At 43.9% G+C, this 21,570-nt stretch overlaps 2 protein-coding genes across 17 annotated transcripts in view; both read right to left on the bottom strand.

Moving 5' to 3' along the window:
- Positions 1 to 53: 53 nt before the first annotated feature.
- tfcp2l1 (transcription factor CP2-like 1) lies at positions 54 to 10,193 on the bottom strand. Of its 3 annotated transcripts, none has more exons than XM_046404424.1 (15): positions 10,008 to 10,193; positions 9,357 to 9,505; positions 7,559 to 7,632; positions 5,628 to 5,733; positions 4,753 to 4,859; positions 4,523 to 4,675; positions 4,291 to 4,401; positions 2,999 to 3,105; positions 2,565 to 2,616; positions 2,338 to 2,431; positions 2,100 to 2,190; positions 1,645 to 1,727; positions 1,054 to 1,196; positions 694 to 738; positions 54 to 570 (listed from the first exon to the last, which is right to left on the bottom strand). In XM_046404424.1, exons 1-15 carry the CDS (start codon positions 10,064 to 10,066, stop codon positions 538 to 540), a joined length of 1,407 nt encoding a protein of 468 aa, XP_046260380.1. In that variant the 5' UTR covers positions 10,067 to 10,193; the 3' UTR covers positions 54 to 537. The 3 variants fall into 3 exon arrangements, with proteins under 3 accessions (XP_046260380.1, XP_046260379.1, XP_046260378.1); XM_046404423.1 differs by having other exon boundaries at positions 687 to 738; positions 10,008 to 10,192; XM_046404422.1 differs by having other exon boundaries at positions 54 to 738.
- A 761-nt stretch (positions 10,194 to 10,954) lies between these two features.
- The window catches only part of clasp1a (cytoplasmic linker associated protein 1a), a 67,116-nt gene continuing 56,500 nt past the window's right edge, over positions 10,955 to 21,570 (bottom strand). For 9 of the 14 annotated variants that reach the window (XM_046404407.1, XM_046404408.1, XM_046404418.1 and 6 more), the window contains 9 exons: positions 21,022 to 21,128; positions 18,960 to 19,107; positions 18,090 to 18,336; positions 17,342 to 17,398; positions 16,244 to 16,437; positions 15,943 to 16,071; positions 14,756 to 14,962; positions 14,088 to 14,204; positions 10,955 to 13,494 (listed from right to left, as the gene is read on the bottom strand). In XM_046404407.1, coding sequence (XP_046260363.1) covers positions 13,408 to 13,494; positions 14,088 to 14,204; positions 14,756 to 14,962; positions 15,943 to 16,071; positions 16,244 to 16,437; positions 17,342 to 17,398; positions 18,090 to 18,336; positions 18,960 to 19,107; positions 21,022 to 21,128 — 1,293 coding nt within the window. In that variant the 3' untranslated portion in view covers positions 10,955 to 13,407. The remainder of the gene's footprint in view (positions 13,495 to 14,087; positions 14,205 to 14,755; positions 14,963 to 15,942; positions 16,072 to 16,243; positions 16,438 to 17,341; positions 17,399 to 18,089; positions 18,337 to 18,959; positions 19,108 to 21,021; positions 21,129 to 21,570) is intronic. The other 5 variants (XM_046404413.1, XM_046404416.1, XM_046404412.1 and 2 more) reach the window with 2 other exon arrangements.

Below are 21,570 nucleotides of genomic sequence, written 5' to 3'. Positions count from 1 at the left end.
GTGAAATACACTCGGTCAAAATCATCGTCCATACTGCAACACAGTGTCTCCGTTTGAACATCCCGTGTGCATGAACGTTTGCCTAATTCAGTGTTACACCTCCTGGAGAAAACAGGCCACACGGCATACAGGAACAGGAAGTGCACTGCGAGCATGAAGTCCGCATTGCATCAACACAACGTAACACTGCTTTGTTCATTTGTCTTTTCTATTTGTCTACATGATGATGTGTGACGTTCGCTTTGCTTTATTATCGCAAAAGTCACCGAAAACTTACTCACATGCAGAGGAGTTAATACAGTTCGCTGTTTACCACGAATTACACGACATATCAAACATGAATCAGTAACTTAACAAAAATACAAAGAAAACTGGAAAATTAAAGAAAGCTAAACTACAAAATCAAGACTAAACTGAAAGCTTTCGGCCTTTTACTGTACTGTCAGTCTTATCGTATTGTAGTCTAAAGGAATTTATATACAGTCTGTACATTTCCACTGATGAAACTTGGAGCCTCTCGAGTACCCGCCGGTCATTTCAACACAACGTGGTAGCCATCGGTGTTTTCGTCTGTGTAGCGGAAAACAATCCAGCAAAAGGTCATTCAAAAGTACCAAATAATCAAGGACACATTGTGATGGATGCTGAATGTTCAGCTGTGAAATGAGAAGGTGAAGATAAGTTACCCCTCACAGTGCTGAGGATGAAGCTCGTTTCCTCCTTGAAGTTCTGCACCATCTGAAAAGAAAAGGCCGACCGATCTTAACGTTTCAAACCTGAAGAAATCTCCAGCTGTACTTCATAATCATGAAGCTTTTGCTAAATCCACTGTTGTTTTTTTAATGCAGATTATTTCTTCCCAGTTTACAACAAGACGTGTGTTTGGTCAGCAAGCTGAAGAAAGCGCTCAGTTTTCAGTGCACAGAAGTGAAGTTACGTGGGTGTAACTCCAGTTCTATGAGCACCCTGATGTACGTGTCATCTCGAGTCAAAACCCCCAGCAGATCAGCCCGTGACCCCTTGTGTCTGGCATCGATGTTTTCGTGAGGTTACCTCGTCAGAGACTAAGACATGGATCCCGTTGGGTTTCTGTCTGTAGATGTGTGTGATGTGCTGTGGACCGATGTTGTACAGCATGGCGATCTTCTCAGACAGGTCCAGCAGTGTCAGCTCCTCCAGGTACAGAGCTTGATAGACTGCAGGGAAGACAAAGGAGACACGCCATGAACACATTAGATCACATTATTCAAGTTTTCCTCAATCACTTTTGTTCTGTCTTCAGTGACCAGTTTGTAAAGTTTCATCTTTCACAGAGGAAACACTTGTTGCTAGTATTCCATGATATCCCAGTCCCCAGTTTAAAAGAAAGCTTCAGTCAGTCTTCTCACTCATTCTCACATATTGTAAGAGCACATTTAGACTCAGAGTCCACTTTGTCAGGAACGCCTGTACAACCCAATGCACTCCAACACAAGCTCCATCATGATGCCTGTGAGCTCAGCGATAAAAACTTCATTGATATTCCACATTTCCAGCAGTGTGAGCTTTGTAAAGACATGCTATGGCAGGCTGGTTGGAAAAGATTACTTTAGATCGTCTAATATGCATACAATAAGAATGATTGTGTGCAGTATGTGCACCCACCTTCTCCACCCCCTGGCTTGATGGGAGGTTGATGTCTGGTCTGCTGCTGACACACATAGATGGTAAGACGGGGCTGAATACACCTGGAAAACATGAGCAGAACCTGTAATGAGAGTGATGCGAGGACCACCAGGACACGACTCACAGCGGGTCTTTGTTTGCCCTCTTGTCTATCCCAACGCTGAATTTTAGACCCGCTGCTGCTCGTTAAGTTCATCGATTTGAGCTCACAGTAGGAGACTCGGGTGCGTTCATCAGCTCAGATCTTCTCTCCTCTGGATGTTCAGAACCTGAAACTGTTCACTTTTGAGCAAAGTGAAAGTAAATTTGTGTGGGACTCGAGGGATGACACGTAACATGGACCTGTTGTGAACTGCTTGTGTTTGATGGAACAGAAAAGAAATGGAAATGGGCAGAGTTTCTTAACACTCAGCGGTTGTTTTTTAACGTCTCACCTTCCTTTCACGGTGTTAAAGAGACGAATGCCATCCGCCGGGCCGCAGATCTGGATCAGATCCTCCCTGCTCATCCTCAGCAGATCAGCACCTGCAACAACAGCAGGGAATCGATTCTGCTTCCTTCCCGCTCAGAGATGATCAATGAATTCCTCTCTTTCGTCCCTACGATTGGGTCACTCAGTCGTGTGCCTGCCTTTTTTTTCATTTTGTTTCTTGTGGTTTTTACCCCCGTTACCTGAGAAGCTGGAGAAGAGCCTTGAGAAAGGTGAGAACCTGTGACGGTGCAGCCACTGCTGAGTGTCCTGCGGCGAGGACGATGGCAGAAGGTGCTACATGTCAAAAAGAAGAAGAGCCCTTGAAATGAGTATAGCAGCACAGCATCCACTGTCTCCAAATAATGGCCTAAAAGGAATAAGAGAGCAACATTAACACTTTCACACTGCACTGTTCTCTGTTACTTACATCAGAGCAGCCGGACATGAGCAGATCCCCTTGCTGGTTTGGAGAACAGTTGCTACAGAAACGTGCACATGAGGAAGAAAGAACAGATTGGGGTGATTGTTTGAGTATTTTGTTCACACAGCTCGGAAACACATTTGTCTGTCCATTTAGTGATCTGTTTCAGCTCTGTTTATGGAGCACAGCTTGTGCAAGTTCATGCTGACACACAGTGGTGAGTAATCCTGGTGAGCACCCATAGAGGGAGCTGTTACCACAGTTTGTGTTACACCACTGCTGCTGTGGTCAACCCCAGGCCTAGAAACCTCTTATTACTTATTAAACTTATAGATTTTTGCTGGCTTTTTGACCCCAGTATCAAATTAATCCACAGCTTTCCAGCAGATCACTACTAACCCAAATTAATTCCAACAGCACATACAAAAATGCTGACTCACCCGTCTGTGAAACCACAGGAAGTTGGTGAACTGTGATAAACAGGTGATGGAGTGCTGCTGCCGCTGGTTTGGGCCGTAAGGTTTAGGGCATCAGGCCAAGGGGAACACTTAAGACGGAGAAGGAAGAAGGAAGGTGTTAATTATTATTCAATTATTCGGCCAAAGTCAGTGTATATTAGCACAAACATAGTATTTTTATACCATAAATACTGTAGATGTGCTGCTTGTAATAACAAACCTAACAGCAGAGAGACCAACCAGCGTTCACTGTTTTGCTTTTCATGCCTGAAATCTCTTCTAACTAACTTTGCTTTCAGCTGCAGCAGGCAGCAAACCTGATCAGCACCAAACAACATGCTGGCAAAGTTAGAAACCAGCCGGTGAGCAGATAAAGACAGAAGCACGACTCCACATGAAGGCTAATGTCGCTCAGTGAGTCTGCTTGATGTGCTTGGTGTGAAGGCATCACTTCATTTCAGTGATGCAATGTAACCAAGCAAGCAAATATTACAGTACAATTACAGCCAAGTACTTTCCTCAGCTACAGTTACTGATTGATAGTCGCAGATTAATATTTCATGTGCAAAATGTTTGACCGGTTCATAAAACATGAAGTTTCACCAGTTAACAACATTAAATCGCTGCTTCTATTGTAGTCCATCAGTAACTACAGCAACACATTAACATTTAGTCCTGTAATAATGTAAGAGTCTGAAGGAGGCCATTCTGCATACTTTAAGCACAATTTGTTGATAACACGTCTGCACTTTCACAGAGACCACACATTTTGAAAACAGGACTTTCATTTTCATGCAGTATTTTTACATGGTGACATTATAACTTGTACTTTACTTTCCAGCACAGGTTTTCAGTCTGTGCTCACTTTCCTTCGTGCAGATGAATGAAAAACCAGATTAAGACTAAAGCAGGAACAGCTGAGTCATTTCAAAGACACCAGAGGCCCAATCATTGACAGAGCTCAGCGGCGATGCGAGCACACTTTAATGAACAAATGACGCAAAACGAGCAAAGTAACATGTTGACACTGATATTGTGTGGCGCCGGTTTAAAACGTACGGTGGGCATGATGGAGGAACAAGTTCTGCCCGTCAGGCGAAGCACATAAAATAAAACAATGACTGTGTGGCCTGAGTGCGGATGAGATTAGATAAATATCCAGGTGACGCGAGAATTTACTACTGCGGGATCAACAAAGGGCATTACAACACTCGTGACAAAATGAAAGCAAACACAGGCTCCTCTCAGATGTGCTGTTATGCAGGCCGGCTCACCTCCTTCAGCAGGGTGGTCTCGTGGGACGGCTGATACTTTTCTCTGTCTTGGGGGGACTTTTTATCGATCTTCTCCCTGTCAGTCTTCAGTTTCCGATCAGCTCCTTTAGGCTTAAACAAACGAATAAATAAATACAAATGGATTTATTTAAATTTATAAACACAGATGTAAGCAACACTCCACTTTACTAGAGTACAGCATGACCTCGCACAACAGAGCGGGCAGGTTTACCTTGAAGACTTTGACCTGGCAGCTGGAGGAGTGGATGTGCTCCATGTATTCGCCGTGTTCATTGGTGGTGAACGTGTCCACCTGGATACGAAAGGGCACTCCTTTCTCCCCACCATGCTTCCTGAGGGTGAACTCAGTGCTGATGCAGTTGACCTGAGAAGACCAAAGAAGGTTGAACAACCAACGGTATTAGCGTCCTCCCGAGACGCCCGACCAGATTCTACATGTACCTGGATGAACACAGACGCGTTCTTGACCGGATCCCAGAGGAACTCAATGGTATTGAGGTGCAGAGGGTGTGAACGAGGCTCCAGTATCCCCACTGACAAAGGGATATCTGCAAATTATGAGTCAGTCAGTAAACATAAATATTTTCTCAATTAGCGTCTTGCCATAAGTGACGGTTAGTGTGAATGTCGGGACACTTCGCTTCACTGTCCACTTTCCTGTCTTTTGTCTTTGCTCTTCTGGCTGCTTTGAAGTTGGCAGGTCCAGATTTTAGTAAACTGATATTTTGCTCAAGTCTTCGGGTTTTCGTTAGCCACGCTGGTGGCGTGGCTGTACAGATAGCAGATAGATTTGTGTGTCGGTCAGTCCAGCACTTTGGTCCAGACTGAAAGATCTCAACAACTGTTGGACGAATTGCCATTAAATTTAGCTCAAGATACAGTCTGATAGAGCCGCTAACATGGCAGTAAGTTTGTGTAATTTTATACGAAGGAGGTCAAATTCTTTTGACTTCATGTCACCAAACTTATTAGTTAAGATATTTTACTATTAATTGATGCAGAAAAGGTACAAACTGGTGCATAAATTGACGAATGCCTGAAATGAGGTGTTTGTCCCTCATGTTGAAACAAAACCTAATCTTTGGCTCATAAAAAACATCCATTGATTTTTAGCTTATTACTTTTTTGGTCATCAATATTCAAAATGTTATTAAGGTCACGTGTGTGGAGGCCAATAATGAACTCAGCCACTGTTCAGAACAGATTAATGCTGTACTCGGTAAGTAAACTCTACAGAGTAGACAAGGTCATCACCAAAACCAACGATCTTTAGTCTTCACATCAGTGAGCTCAGGTCATACGTTCAGTTAACTCACCTATATCCAGGATTCGGTCTCCAGGTCTGTTCCACCTCCACCCCTCCAGCTGCTGGTGCTCCATATACTGCAGCCGACGTTCATGAAACACCACGCGGACAATGCTCTGTGAACAGGCAGGATCAGGCGTTCAGGCCGGAGTACAGCTACAGCCTGAGCGGGGCAGCTCGCACATCGCCGAACAGCCGGACTGTTGGGCAAAGTGCGAAAACGCTCCCCTGACTTATTCATGAAGACATACTGAGGCAGTTCCACTGGGCGAAGGCAAGGAGGTGGAAATTCACAGTGAATTTCATCTCCATTGCTGCCCGTCATACATCAGTCATACTCAACAAGAGCATCTGCATTCACCCATGAGGAAAGTCCTGCCGATGAGCTACGTGTGATCTGTGAGGTGCAGCACAGTGACTTTCTGCCTAAAAATCAGGGCTCCCACATTCACATGGACGGCAACTTTGAAGATCCCATGAAAGGAACGTCTGAGCTGCCACAGTTCTGTTACTGTCTGTTTGTCGCCTCAAATGTTTGGAAATATCCAGCGAAACAGACCAGATGAATACGCATTTGAGAGTTACTGTTGTGATGCCACGCTAGGCTTTCTTTATCAGATTAAACCGTCTGACCGGTTTCACAAAGAAAAGCAGCTCATTCACATCATTTTATGGGACCTTTAAGGCTTTTTGGTGATATTCAGGTACACAGACTTAGAGGGTGTGGCAAACACCACTGACAACTAATGATCAGCACAGTTCAAACCAAAAGTTCTTGTGGTTTCATCCATTAATTTTCCAAACTTCACAAGAATTATTCTTACATCACCACCAAGCTTTTGTGTCATTTTGGATTCATGTGGGAACCCTGAACAAAGACGTCCTAATTCAGCTGTTGTTATGAGCTTGCCGACTTACTGACTTGGTGTTGGCAGTGATTTGTCTTGTCACCATATCAAACAAAAAAATAGTGTGTTCTAGTGTTCTAGATTAGGAATTCATTCATGTTGGATTTAGTATGAGGACTGTGATTTTTAACAGAAAGCTTCAGTCACAGCCGGGGCGACGTGGGGCTAGCTAAGTGCGCTATCAAATCAGGGGAAACGTGGGATCGTGTATTTTAAGACATGAAATGAACAACCTGCAAAAACACGGACCATTTGGGGTATTTATGGAGGGGGGCTCATGCTTGACCGAGCACCAGAACTCAAAGAGCCCCTGACCCAGCATGTCATGTGTTTGCATGGACGCCACCTGTCCCATACTTGTGTTTCTAGGATGCTACCGCTAGCATTGCAGTCGCAAAGCAGCGGCAGCCCGACAACAGAGACATGTCAAGTGGATGCACTCACGCAGAAATGAAATCGAATGACCTCTCCTTACTCTTTAAGTGAGTGATTTGACAAACGGCTTTGCAATAAATTGAGTCACTTTCAACTTTGTGAAATCTAGTCAGTCGGCCCGTGCGCTGAAAACAAAAGTGGCTAACGAGCTTTATTCAGAAAGCCACGGCATCGGGAATACACCAGCACATTTTTAAAAGTTTCAGTTAAAGAAACAGAGTGTTGTATTGATGTAACGATGCACAAGTCTTCATGAAAAAAAATCACAGTAAAGCAGAAAAAAGCAGATGAATGAGTGTGTGTGTGTTCGTGTGTGTGTGCGTGTGTGTGTATGTGGTAAACAATGTGAAGGTAAGAGGAGTCGTGTGTTTGCTAAGGGTTTAATGTGAGGTTTAGGAAAGAGGAAAAGGTAAACTGGGTGATAGTACCAAGCTCTTCAACGTGGACACCCCACCCCTGAAGTGGAAGGGCGGGTTGAGGGACCTGAGACAAACCAAGAAATGTGCACACATAAAGAGATAAGAGAGGAAGAGGAAGAGGAAGAGGTCACATCAAAGTCACAAACAGACAACAAAAACACACAATACCTTACACCTACCTTTACATATTTGCTGCTTATATCTGTATACTCCACTAGTTTTCTGTTAAGCATACGGATTTCGTAGGACTGACCTACATTTTAAAACATTAAAAAAAAAAAAAAACCTGATTAAAATTGAAAAATGGGAAATCAGTCAATCAGAAAAGAGTGGAGATAGAAATTAAATTAAATTAGAAAACTGTCAAGCCAGATATCAAGGCCAGCCACAAGAAAACTTTAAAGTATCTCCATCCTGATCAAATGTGATACATTAACTTTAATATCACAGAAAATGTTATTAAAATAGCCAGTAAGGGACACTATAAGACTAACTGCTTTTTCATCAGAGCTAAGCTGTGGCCCCTGATGGCAGGTAACCTCTAATCAATACAAGCCATCTTTACAGGGCAGTTTAACCCTTACAGCAAGCTTACTTTCATTGTATTTTCACTCCAAAAGCCAAATTACTGTACAGCAGATAAGCAGGGCAAACTTGTAGATAAATAAAGGTAAACAAAGCACATATAAAAATGTCACTGTTCAACGAGAGAGAGAGAGAAAGAAACGATCAGTGGGAGAGAAGGATGTGAAGAAGAAGAAGAAGGAGAAGAAGAAGAAGAAGGGGAAAGTCCAATTTGGAAAGGAGATAAAATAAAGGAGGGCGAATTAGATTAGAAGATGAAAGTCAGACAGATTTGCATACATGTAGGGGCTCATGTTGTACAGATAAACCAGTAATGCTTAGCTCACAGCTGTATCATAATGTCTTTCAAAGCTTAACACTGTAACTTTGGTAAGTTAGTAATTCAAAAGTCCAGTCTGGACCGTAAGTGTGAATATTAACATCCGTCTACTAAATCCAGACATCTATGGAAGCAAAACAAGACCATTCTTTCATTTTAAGAGCAAAGTGATTACCTACCTGTGAAATTTATCCTTATCCCAAATACAGTCAGATTGTGATCTTAAAATTCAAATCAGGTTAAAAAGAAAACCATCAGGTTGCCTTTAATTGCATTACTCTAACTTAGACACCACAGTTAAAAAGGATAATTGATCGAGCCTGAATGGAACTGATCAAACTTCTGTCCTACGAGGTTACATACTGCTGATCACATGATCCGAGAAGGAAAAGTTCGGATCAGTGACCAGAAACCTCGCATGAATTTGAATGATACACTTTTCAAAGTAAAGCATTTCAAAGCAGTAAATTTAATTTCTATATTAAATATATATCAGTATTCAGTAGTGGTTAAATTCAGATTAATTGATCAGCAGCATGTAAAACTGTTACTTTGATAATCAAATATAATTCAGCCTCTCAACTGTGGCTTTGTGCTGTCACATGGGACAGCAATACGTTCAAGTTAGTCAGACAAAACAAGCAAATTGAACACGTAATTACAGCCTGTGAGAAATTCTAGCACGTCACTAACTTTCAAGAGATGAATCAAGACTATTGTCAGATTCATTGATAATAATGGAGCAAATTGCTTATTTAAAAATGACTTAGTAAACTTCATTATGGCTTTTCTTTGCTTCCATAAACCCAGACAAGATGAAGCTCAGAGCTGTGACAGTGAAGAGCTTCAGCAAAGGGAATCCCCACAGGTAACCCAAATCTTTTGGACAAGTCCAGATTCCTCTGCACTCAAGTCTCAAACTGCAGGGGAGTAAATTTAAATTAATTCAAGAGAACCTGATTTAATTTAGCAAGATGTTTCTGAATCCTGAATAAACCCTGCTGGGTTGTGACAAAATGAGCTCCAGTCCATTTAGTCAATGTGGACATCCAACTAGCAGGACAGATAGCTACCTTGGTTGAGATAAGTGAGACTCTCCTCCTGCTGTTTCACAGCCGGCGAGGTGGCTGCGCACAGAATATACTGGAATGGGGTCCTCCTGGCACCATTTTCAGCCATAAGCCTCGCTTCTTCGTTTTTCAAGAAAGGTGCCAAGGCCTCTCTGAAAGAGCACAGACGGAAAGAAGAGGGGCTGAGTATGGCAACAGTAGACGTGTTTGTCCTGCTTTCTCTTTTATCTAATCATGTACTCATAGGAACAAAGGTGCGAGAGGTTGATGTTACAAAATACAGTGTCACTCATCTAGCTCAGTTCATTTCAAGGGTGTTAGTTTGAGAAAAAAAAGTAGTCTGTGTGACCTCTATTTGTAGTCTAAATGTGGAGTTTCAATGCAATGTCCCTTTAAAATGTGCCACTGAAATGCATTTTAAAATTTCATTTTCACATGGCAGTTTAATGTGAATAATAAGTCACTTAAATGTACTCCGGGAGGCAGAATTACTGCAAATCTGCACATTTTAAAGATAAATTAAAGTTATACAAGCACTTCCACAGTCTCCTCCACACACCCTGCTTTGCACTGACACTTCTTTAACCTGCCGTACACGGAACTTTTCCCAGATGCAAGCGCCTGCAGAGCCTCTCAGCATGGCTTGTGCTTTACCTAATGTAACTAGCAGAGTGCTGGTGGTAGGACTCAGGCTGGGAATGGCAGAACAGCATATTTTCCAGGGCGGTGTCTTCTAGTATCCCAGGAGCACAGGGAAGACGTGGAGACAAGATGGAGCGAGCTTTGCGCCTGCTGGTTTCCTCAGATTTCAGCTCAGAGAGGTTTGCAGCCAAACCTCATTGCCTGCCTCCTTTATAGTCCCGCTGATGTCATCAGGAGCCCCATTAGCATACCTTGGATGACCTTTGATAGGCGGACTGTGTAGGCACCCCTCCCACTACCAGCGTCTAGCTGGGTTGATGCATTAATGAGCAGCCTCGCTTGACTTGTTGACACTGCCAACAGCACGGCCCTAAAGGCAGACTTCACGCTCACCATGGGTTGTGATATTTGGAGGTAAATTTTGGAAAACAAACATGAGAACGGCCACAGGTTTTGCAGGGATAATGAGGGGCAAGCAGCACTGAAACTAATGGAAATAATTATCTTCACAGGTCTGAGAACAGCCATGGAAGAGCATCAGTACGGACAATATTTTTCAAATTCCACAGATCAAAACAGTTCAGACTTTTATGGCAACTCATATCACACCAACAAAATAACAGTATGAACAGAGACGAACAGGGACACCAGTTTGATCCCAACATGTGCCTCCATGCTGCCTCCAGCAGCTGCTGTCCGGTCTCTTCAGAGCATTCTCAACAGGTCATCTGACTGGCTGCTCAGGTTAATGTTTATACAGAGCAGCTAAGCACACCTCAGCGCTTGGATGCATGTGCTCGTAAATGGATGAACAACTGGGCAGTGCTGCTGCCAGTAGGCCTGTGGAAGTCAGGGAACAAGGTCCAACCCGAAGACAACGGGGCAAGACGGACCAGAAAAGACGAAGCGACTTTTTAGCACTTGTGAAATCTGCAATGAGGAACAAAACGACACCAAGATCAGTTCTTACTTGGTTTATTTCTAGAGCAAACAATTTCTTTACATTGTTGCAAATCTATCACAGGTGGAAGTTAACAAAAAACCCTTCTGTACAGTTTATCATGAGAGAAAATAAAATAAAATATATAAATACAGGTATGAATATTACATAACCGACTGAGACAAAAGAAAGACTGTGAACTGCAGAACATGCATAGTGAACAGTTTGCAAGAAAAACCATCTTGTTTGCTTCCAGGACCAGAAACAGCAACCTGCAGTTTGACTGGTGAACTACCTCCATGTGCGGATTTACTTAAACCGGGAGATAAAACCCAAAACCAGGCTGATTAATGGTCTGAAGCCAATCAGGATAAGGAAAAGGTCGAGTGCAGACAGGCTTATTACAGAGTTGAATGTTGCTGAAATCATTTTCAGTACCAATACTTAAAAAGCTAATCTTAACACATGTAAAGTCTATACATTCATTTACTTAAATAACCACTATTGGCCCATTTTCTGTGGGATCCCACTCAAATAAAACAGTCCAAAATGGTGCACCCCAGGTTGTTCCCCGGTGAAATCAGGAATATTTTTATTATTAATAATTTGCTAGGAGTTAGCAAATGTGATAACTAATCCCTTCCTACAGTAGATTAACTGTACCACGATGAATTGGACCATTTCCAATAAGAAAAATCCACTCGTATCTCTGTGGGGTCTCTAGGGTCTAAACCACCAACTAAAAGAGGAGTCCAGCATTTTAAAGCTTCTCGATAATTCAAACTTAACACTGACACGAAAAAGAAATTTCCTGGATACTTCTACCAGAACCAGTAAACCAAACTCGTAGTTTTGGTTGCAGCGGCTGCGTTTTGTACCTTATCCATAAGAGCATGGCAAAAGCGACTAACTCCTCGACCGAAACAGGAAATCAGAGATGATGTCACAAGTGCACTTTTAACAGCCGAAAACCTCGGGCCCCTCGGAGCCGCACAAAGCTGACGTGTGCTGCAGGTTACATGCAAGTTATTTTGCTAACGTGCAAAAAGATAGCAAACCCGCTCACTTTTCTTTCCTTTGTTCCCCCACTGACACTGTGTAAAACTGCAAAGCAGCAGTCAGAAAGTGTATGTACAAAGTATCTGTGGGTTTGCGGTTATTGCAGAAGCTGTGGGTATGTTGGGGGGGTAAGACTAATACTGTATTTGCATCATCGCAGGTTGAGACGCCGCCAGGCTCCGTTTTCCTGCAGATTCACATTTTTTGAGAGCCAAGAGTTACAGTGCTGTACATCCCATTCACTCCCAGTCAGCGGACGCCCGAGTGTGTGTGTGTGTGTGTGTGTGTGTGTGTGTGTGTGTGTGTGAAGTGAATAAGGCCTGGTAATGTCTTTTCGACTGTCTGGCGTCGCTGGAGCTCCCTCCCGACTCCAAAGTGGGGCAGGGAACGTGCAGTATTTACAAAGGACTTCCTCTTCAAACAGAGTCAGTGGACTGAGCAGCAGCCTCAGAGTTTTACAGGTTAAGATGCCACAAAGAGGAGAACAAACTCAAACGTGTGAAAATACAACACAACATTTCACAGGCTCATTTTGATGGTGAATTTTAGGACAAATTCAGACAGCTTTAACTGTGCAGTTTAACAGAGATTTCATCTTCGGTGCCTTCACGGCTGCACAAAATTTGAAGGATTGTCAATTCTGAAGCTGAAAATTACGTTTTGGCGACTTGTTACCTCGGAGAGCGTAACGTTTTCTGTGAAAGGGGTTAAGCCACTCTCAGTAAGAAGAAAAGACTAAAACTGATGCACAGACTTCTGAGTTATGATCGCGTTCAATAAACGTCAAACTAAAATACTCATTCAGTATTTTCTATTTTCTGTCACGTTGCTCCCTTAAACTTTGTTTTCTCACAATATTTGGTTTTTATGCTCCCCGAACCAGAATTCATCCCAAGACCTACGGGCTCATTGCCATCACTGGGCCCGCCGAATGACATGTCATGCCAAAGCTGTAGTCGATTTGACAGGAAGTTCTCTTCAGTTTTTCATCCTGAACTGTTCTATCAGATCTGAGGGCTGAGCGAGAAACAGGCTTCCTTTGACAAAAAGGAGGCTGTGGGAACCGACGTGGAAGAGAAAGTGCATTTCTTATAGCCAAAAGCTCCAAATGTGCTGATTCCCTCCCCAGAGGTCTAAAACCAATCCACAGTTACATTCAAAAGTTTCTGGAGCAACAGCGAGCGAGGAGGAGGAGGAGGAGGAGGAGGAGGAGGAGGAGGAGGAGGAGGAAGAGGAGGAGGAGGAAAGAGACGACGAACAGGCTGCTGAGAGGAGCTCCTCGAAGTGGGAGGAAAGCGCAGTGGAGCTCGAGTTGTGCTGAGAAGGAGGGGAAGCTAAGTGACAGACAAGTCAGAAATCGGAAATCCTCCACCGCCGCCCGTCCACAGGGTTTCCAAAGGACACGTCCCTCTGTTAACTGTGAGACGAGACGTCCGAGGAGCTGCTGCTGTTGCTGTTGGTCGTCTGGGCCCGCTTGATGTACAGGTTCAGTAGCTTCATCTGCAGGCAAGCACAGACCACACACATTAATCCATTTTCGGCACAGTGATTATTATGGATCATTATCATAATTATTAAGATGCGTTCAGCGCCGCTCGCTGATTATTTGCTAGAGCTGCTGCAGCATCAGAGATTTAAGCAGCAAACAAACACAACACTCATTGTGTGTGGGTTTAAAATGAGGGAGGAAGACTGAATTAAACCATCACGAAAGCCTTTTGAATTCTCAAAATACGCCTCCTTATTTCAGTAAGAGCATACTGCTGTGAGGTCTGATGATGAAGCACCGACGGGCGATGTCTTCATCACATGCTTTCAAACACACTTTTTACCAGCGGTGATCCTAAGTGGAGGATGGGCCCCTCAATTCAAGTTAATGTGACCCTCAGACCTCAACCCTTATATAACCCAAGGACACATGTAGCGAAAATAGGGCAAATATGACCCCGACCCCTTATAATTGAAGAACCGGTTAAAACCAGCACAGAAATAACAACATGGGAAGATGATAAGGCTCTACGTCTGTTGAAGAATTGTGTGTGTGTGTGTGTGTGTGTGTGTGTGAGAATGCAAAGACTTGGCGCAGACAGTACCTTGCTGCCCGTGAGCTGTGCCAGGTGGGGTTTGAGATCCTCGCCAATCACAGAGTAGATAGCCACCAGACAGAACACGCTGGCCTTGCGAACGCTGCTCTCTGTGTTGTCATAGCCCTGCGGGGAGACGAGGCAGCATCAGGCACCACGCACACGCGAGCGTACACACACGTACACACACACCAGGGGTCAGCAGGAACGTGGGAGGAGTCGCAAAGAGTGCAGAGTACACGCAAACATTTCCAGGGACAAATAAGGCAAATAATTCCCACTGTCCAAATATGAACATTGTCCAAATATGCCTCTTTGGAGCCGCCGGGGATGTCTCTGCCCTGTCTGTGTCCAAAACCTGTTTTTCTGTTATTTAATGAATTAGGACAAGCATTTAACACTGTTGTCTAGCAGAGTTTATTCACATTTCTTAAAGATGTCTTTTTGTTTGCAAGTTTTAAGACGACAGAAGTAAAAAGAATTTCAGGGATTGTTTTTTAAGCAAATAGCAGAAGTAAACTGAATCTGAACTAACACATAAAAATGTGTAAATGCAACAGTCAAAATCTATAATCTATAATAATATATATATAATAATATACAGTATATAATCTATATAAAATCAATCTATCTATACTGCGTCTTAACAAACAGCATGTAACGTTTGAGCCTCAGACCTGCAGGAGTCCAGGGATGATGTCAGGCAGCAGCTGCAGCAGGGACTCCTTGGCGATGCGTTCAATGACTTTGGTTTGCATCTTGATGGCAGCCAGGTTGATTGGGTAGTCAGCTGTTTGCACAATAGGGCACAGCACCTTGATGCACTGCTCGGGGTGGATGGAGCCGGCGAGCGTGGACGCCGCCTCCTCGGCTGCACGCACCACCTGAGGGGACACGAACGCAACACGCAGGTTTAGATCGATAAAGTAACGTGGGAAAAAAGAAGGAAATCTGTGTATCTTTGGTGGAGAATCAATCAGTGGGAATCTTGAAACATCTGCAGCAGTTTCAGGAATATCACCAGGACTCAAAACATATGATACTTTATGTAACCGTACAAAAGTTGAAACAACAGCTTTGTGAAAAGGATTTATGTAAATCTACATGACTGTCCTGTGCCAAATGTAAATATACATACAAAACAAGCCAAATTCCATTCAAAAATCTGTCGTTTTATGTGTGCTTGTGTTTTATATACGCAGGTCAAGACATAATCACTAAAGTTCTAAGATTAAAACAACCTTTTTTTGAACAACATGAGGAGCCAGAAAGTCTGTTTTGGCTCTGCAGAAGATTCAAAAGTTTGTTTTTCATCTACTGAAGAACAAATTCTGGACTCTGAATCTTGGATTTTCACAGGAGATTATTATTGATCTGGAAATTTCATCAAAAGCAGCTTGTTATCAAGACTTGATTTTTGCTTATCCACTCGGTGTTCCAGCTGAGCGTCCCGGTGGAAGAATTTGAGTTGTGAGAACCCTGAGTGTGAGTTCCTGAGTAAACGGCCAAAGGTTGTGCTCTACTGTGATCACTGCTGTCGTATTGATAAACAGACCGTCTTACTCGAATGCTTATAGTCACCGACGTGTCATACATTATTGTGTTATTTATTATACATGTGGGCAGCGTCACACAGATTCCATAAGACCATTCACAGTAAAACAAAACTTTTTCTTTGTCAATGTCGGTGGTTGTTCTGACATGAGGCTGCGTTCATGTGAATTTTCCCAAGCAGGAAATCATTTTTCTGATTATTCCAACACCACATAAATGCACACGCTGCTCCACATCTGCTAGATGTGCCACTAGGAAACAGTCTGTGAAACACATCAGTTTGTACATCTTTGCTTGTGCACCGCCGTACCTCCTTGTGAGAGTCTTTGTGAGCCTCCAGCGTCTTCATGATGGTCAGCTCAGCATAGTTTTTGAAGCGGGCCGGTTGGTTCCTCAGAATTTCTTTCAGCACACGCAGGGCCAGGGCTCGGATGGTGTGCTGGGGAGAACAGCGTCATGTCAGTTAGAACTCGAATCCATATCAGCAGCGGGATTCCCACTGGTGGGTGTTAAATTCAGTGGAAATCAATATCCTCGACACATTCATGTAATTTCAGGGTCTGATAATCGGCAGATCTCACACCCCCTCAGTGCCACATGACGTCACGTACATCTTTATCACCCAGGGTCTCCAGCAGAAGGAGGAGGATGGTTTTAAAGTGCTCATCCCACACAGCCAGGCTGTCTTCTCGCGTGATCTTCAGCAGCTCCACCAGGGCACCCTTACGCTCCTCAGAACGCTCGTTGTGATTGGACAGCTCCTTAAGCAGGTCGGCTACCAGGTCTGAGTGGTCCTGACCGACTGCTTGCCAAGAGAGGATGAGAAGAGAACGTTACAGCCGAAGACATCTTGCTAACACGTCGACAATCAGTCATCTGACTGGAAATGCATCATCTGCATTTTCAGAAGAAAAAAACTAACCAAAGCTGTCTAAAAGATTTCACTCAATTCCAATGCAAATTTCAACTTTAATTCAGTTTATTTACATGACACTTTTCAACTAGAGCAGGTTGAGACCAAATTATTTTATAGAAATAAATTCAACAGTAAAATGATCTTCCAGATTCTGACTCGTTAAAACGGCTAAAAATCTCTCTCAGTTTAAAAATACGTTGAAACATGACATGCCAGGATGGACACTGTAGTGTAGGAAAACCGGTTAATGGTCTGGTAGTTTAAGAGCTTTATAATAACTAGAAAAGAGTCAGTATGCTACAAATATGCATGCGAATAAGCACTGAATTAATAGTGCGTATGTGTACTTTAATATAAAGTGTTTAATAACCATTTTGTTATTTGTATATTCTTATTACAGGCGTCCATGTCCAGTTGGACGAAATGTACTTCACTGTGCTACAGGTGTTAGTGTCTTTCATATTCATAATCATTATGCCATTCGTTAGATCTCTAAAGATGATTTAGAGATGCTAACACAACCATCCAAACATTATGTTCATTACAGAGAAAGTTGGAAGCATCAACACATCAGCTCATTCTGGTCGGAACAAGTGAACACACAGGAAGTAGTTAAAAGAGCATGAAAAATGGTGATGGGAACTGAGAGAGCTGAGTGAAGGATGCAAACACACACACACACACACACACACACACACACACACACACACACACACACAGGGTGAGTGGAGTGAAGGTGCAGTCAGTAAATCAGTCAGACAGTCGGTCAGTCAGGCGGGGCAGGTATCTTTACCAGGAGCAAAGACCTTGGGGAGCGTCATCTTGTTTTCAGCGCTTTCCTGACGTCGGCCTGGAGAGGAGGGAGGTTTGGGGGGATGGAGGTGAGGGACAGAGGGGACAAGAGAGGGTGCACAGCAAAGGAAGTGATGATGATGACAGAGCACAGAGGAGCTGCAGACTGATGTTGGTGCTAAACACACTGCAGCTAAAGTTGTGTAAACAAACATGTCAACTTGTACAAAACAACGTTTAGCCAACAAACTGACGGTCAAAACTGGCTACAAATAATTACAACCACGTTTGTGGTTCATTTCGTGTTTGAAGTCTCAACATGACTTCACAGCAGCAGCCTCAGAGGCGCCTTTCTTCATGTGACATCACACAGGTGGGGTGTGGGGTGGGGGGTGACAGGTAGGTCGTGCAGTGATAAGGGAAAAGTCAGGAAGAGTCACACAAACCCTCTTCCTGTGACATTATTTTGTTTGTTATTAAAATAAAAAAAATAATCTTTTAGTAAGAATATACTGGAAGGCATTGAAGTAAATGTAATTTGGAAGACGTTCTCAACTGGAGCCCAAAGTGAATGTCATTGAAAACAAAAAACGTGTCCCAGACGTCACGTTTAAAGCCTTTAAAACTCAAATGTGTGTTTGTACAGTAGACTGTGACACATGATTTCTGTCTGTTGCTCCCATACCCACCCCTCCCCTCCCGGTGTTACATCAACCACCACCACCTTTCACTACTTCCTTATCACTCACAATCACGGAACTGCTCCACGTCGTCGTCAAAGACGGCCTCCTTCAGGGCGCTCTTGTCATACGTGCAGATGGTTTCGCCGTAACCATAAGGAGCGAACTCACGGCTCCGCGGACCAGAGAACGAGCGAGGCGATGGCGTGTTGAGTAATGACGTCTTGTTGTCCAAGGCGGTGCGACCTCCTTCCACCATGTCCAAGCCCAGGCGGGCGTCAGAGCCGGGAGACGACGCTACGCCTTCTCTTCCTGCCTGTGAGACAGACGGGAGGAGGGACAGACGCGACCATAAAACAGCAGAAGCCCAGTTCAGCCTCCCCTCTACAGCGGATCAGAAGAGACCCGTCCAGCAGCGGTCGAGTCCCTACAGCCTTCCCCTGTTTGCCGCCTTCCTGTGTCCTGCTGGCCTGACTCCTTACTCCATTTCACTCACATTTCAGCCTCACAACATGCTAATTGTGACACTTCAGTATCATCTATAGTTTCTGTCTTTTATGGATAAAACTTCCTCTTTGTGCTTCCAAAGCATTTCCTTGCTGAGCTAGACAGAAGGAACTTTTCACTAATAAGACTGAAACTTTGGAACATTTGCTTTTCATTCGACAGAAGCCTGGCATCAGATAAACTCTGGAGTGAAATTTTGCACGGTGCTGTGGATTTTGTCTGCATCTCTTAGTGTAAAGCACGAACAAAAGTGCTGAATATGAACATGATCCGAGCGAGCAAACACTTTAACGTACAGATACTTTAGGTTCAGTTCAGACAAATCAAGCGATGCCTCTCTAAAACTTAACAATCAACCTTAATTATCAAATTGCTGCAAGGCAAGTTTGTTTATTCTGGAAATGGCTGCTGGATGAACATGTTATGACTTACTGCGTCGTCCCTCTTGCCCTCCTGTCTGATTGGCTCGTTCAGGTCCTCCTGGCTCCGGTAGCTGAAGCTCTGGATGGCCTCGGTGACCCCACGAAACGAGCTGTAGAACTCCTCCGAGTTCATGTTCTCAGTGTCATACTCCATCATGCTACCAGACGCACAAACACAGAGAGAAACGCACACAAGATGAAATGCAATGTATTTCTACAGAAGAGTCACGAGCATGCATTTGATCTGCCATCATGCAAAGTGCTTCAGCATTGCTGTTCGCAGGCTAATGTTAGTTGTTGGAAAGGGAAAGATCAGGTGTAAGTAAACTTAATTATTTTAATCTATTTTGAATTGGACACGCAGCACAGCCTCAATCACACTTTTGAAGAAATGCAAAATGATTTCTTCATTTGATCAGAGTAATTTGCATTCAGGGAGAAACTGACACACAAGAAAACTGAAAGACTTGCTCAGCTGGGTTTTGAAAAGGAAATGTGGAAAAGGAAAAGGTTCAGGGTCTGGTTCCCTTGATGGAATAATGTCCTTTGTGTCTCAGCCCGCCTCATTACCTGGGTGAATATGCTCTGCGCAGGACCCTTAGGGAGGGGGCAGCAGGGGTGGAGTGGGGCGGAGGAGGAGGAGGAGGGGCAGGGGGGTGCTTTGACAGTCCGTCGACACCCCAACCCCATAACCGACTGTGGCCACAGTGCAGCCGGCAGGGAAGGATGCACAGACAGGAGTGAGAAAGTGGGGCGAGGAGGATGGAAATCAACAACAAGTGGAGACCACAGGACGAGACGAGAGGGGAGGAGAAAGAGAACAAACAACAGGTGTGCAGAAAGAGAAAAGACAAACCAGTCTGAGCTTTGAGTTAAGGGAAAGTGTTCATTTATAGGAGCATAAGAAAGGAGCAGAATCCCACAAAGTCAGCTAAAATTTATCTCTCCTCATCATGAGAGAGCGGCCATTTTCCACGCAGAGTTTCCGTTATCCACCGGAGAGATCTGTTCAAGCCCAACATATTGGAATCTCTCTGGTCATAATGTCCACTGAAAATAATCCCCTTGTGTTGCGCAGCCTGATTACACACAAAATCAATGCAAAGGCCAGTCGAGTTAAAAAGCAGCAGGTGTCGCGGGGTTTGCAGAGTGTGGGGAGGACTGAGCAGGCAGATCTGGATCTTCAACAGGAACAAACCACCAGATTCTGGTCAGATCCAGAGCCTGCTGTCTACCAGCAAGAGGAGGAGGCTCAGAGTTTTTAACTTTTCACATCAAAAAGTCAATTTTTATTCCTCTCTGCAGCAGCAACTCGCTGTGCAGGCTTCTGTAATGAACTGTAAGGTGTAATACTGTATTTGGTCCCCTTCGTCCTTGACTGGCTGCTAACTGGAGGGGAAGCACTTTAACGAGAGAAGAAGGGAAAAGAAGACACTGGCTTCACTTTGGGTTGGTGATGCAGGAATCAGTGGCCTCTTTGTTTTTACACACAGATAATGTTTGATTGCATGTTCTGCCATTTGTCGGCACATTGAAATCTTCCAGAACGTGTGGACTGGCACCAGTTTTTTGTAACGGAAACTCTGTTCCCGCATGTTTTAGCCAGAATGATCTCAGCATACTTCGACTAATTACAACCAGAAAATTCAACAGCCCTGTTATCTGTGTTTATGGGTTTCTGCTTGCAGATAAAAGGACTGTACAGCGCGTCAGGTGAATGAGCTGCTCTGATTTCAGCTGTATTTTATGGAACTGTACCAATCAGTCACGACAACATCAAAGAGCCCGTTTATCAATTGTTTTACAGCATCAACTGCACTGAAAGCAGTAAATGTCTTAGCAGTCGAGTGTGTTTGAGGTGTTCTGTAATTTGTATTTCATCTGCGAGCAGCTCACTCAGTATCGAGCTCCAACCCGCCTGACGGTCTGAGTGTTAGTTCAGTTAGAAATGACCGATCATACCAACAGCAGTATAAATGTGGCTGAACCATAGCCAAGCAGTTGGACAGGAGGACAGGACAGGAAGTGTGTTGTAGAATAAACAGTTTCATGTCAGATTAGTGATAAGCTACCTTGGAGAAAGTCCTCCATGCGAACAGTTTGTCGGAGAGGTGAGCGGGCTGGTTCTGCTGGGGGTGTGGCGTTGTGGCGTCCGACCAATGGTGTTGCTCGGAGAACCCTGGAACACATGGAAATGATGATGAAATCTACATGTGGTCACCCTGCTGAATGATGGTTCTACTAGCATGGTGGTCACCTTTCGGCCCCCAACCGAACAGCTCTGGTTTCATGAGCCGAGTCTGTTCAAGGCTACTGAAACCTGCTATCTAACGTATGCATTTCCAACAGTTTTGAGCTAAGCACTGTAATCAAGGACGCACTGTCAGCGGACAAAATGCAGAACGTGTCGAATAAGACACGCCCACTTCGGTTTGCACAGATCAAGGTGCTGTTTTTTGATTCCAGCTGGGAACCAAATGTTTGGGTAATGAACAAATTCATTTTTGTACGAAATGCTCCAAATGGTTCAAAATTAGGTATGCGAACTGGAACGGAATAGAGCTGCGATGATTAATTAATTAGTTGTCAACTATTAAATCAATCACCAACTATTTTGATAG

The sequence above is a fragment of the Scatophagus argus genome, chromosome 11 (assembly GCF_020382885.2).
Source record: "Scatophagus argus isolate fScaArg1 chromosome 11, fScaArg1.pri, whole genome shotgun sequence".
Classification (NCBI taxonomy): Eukaryota; Metazoa; Chordata; class Actinopteri; family Scatophagidae; genus Scatophagus; species Scatophagus argus.
This window is presented reverse-complemented; position numbering and strand designations above follow the sequence as displayed.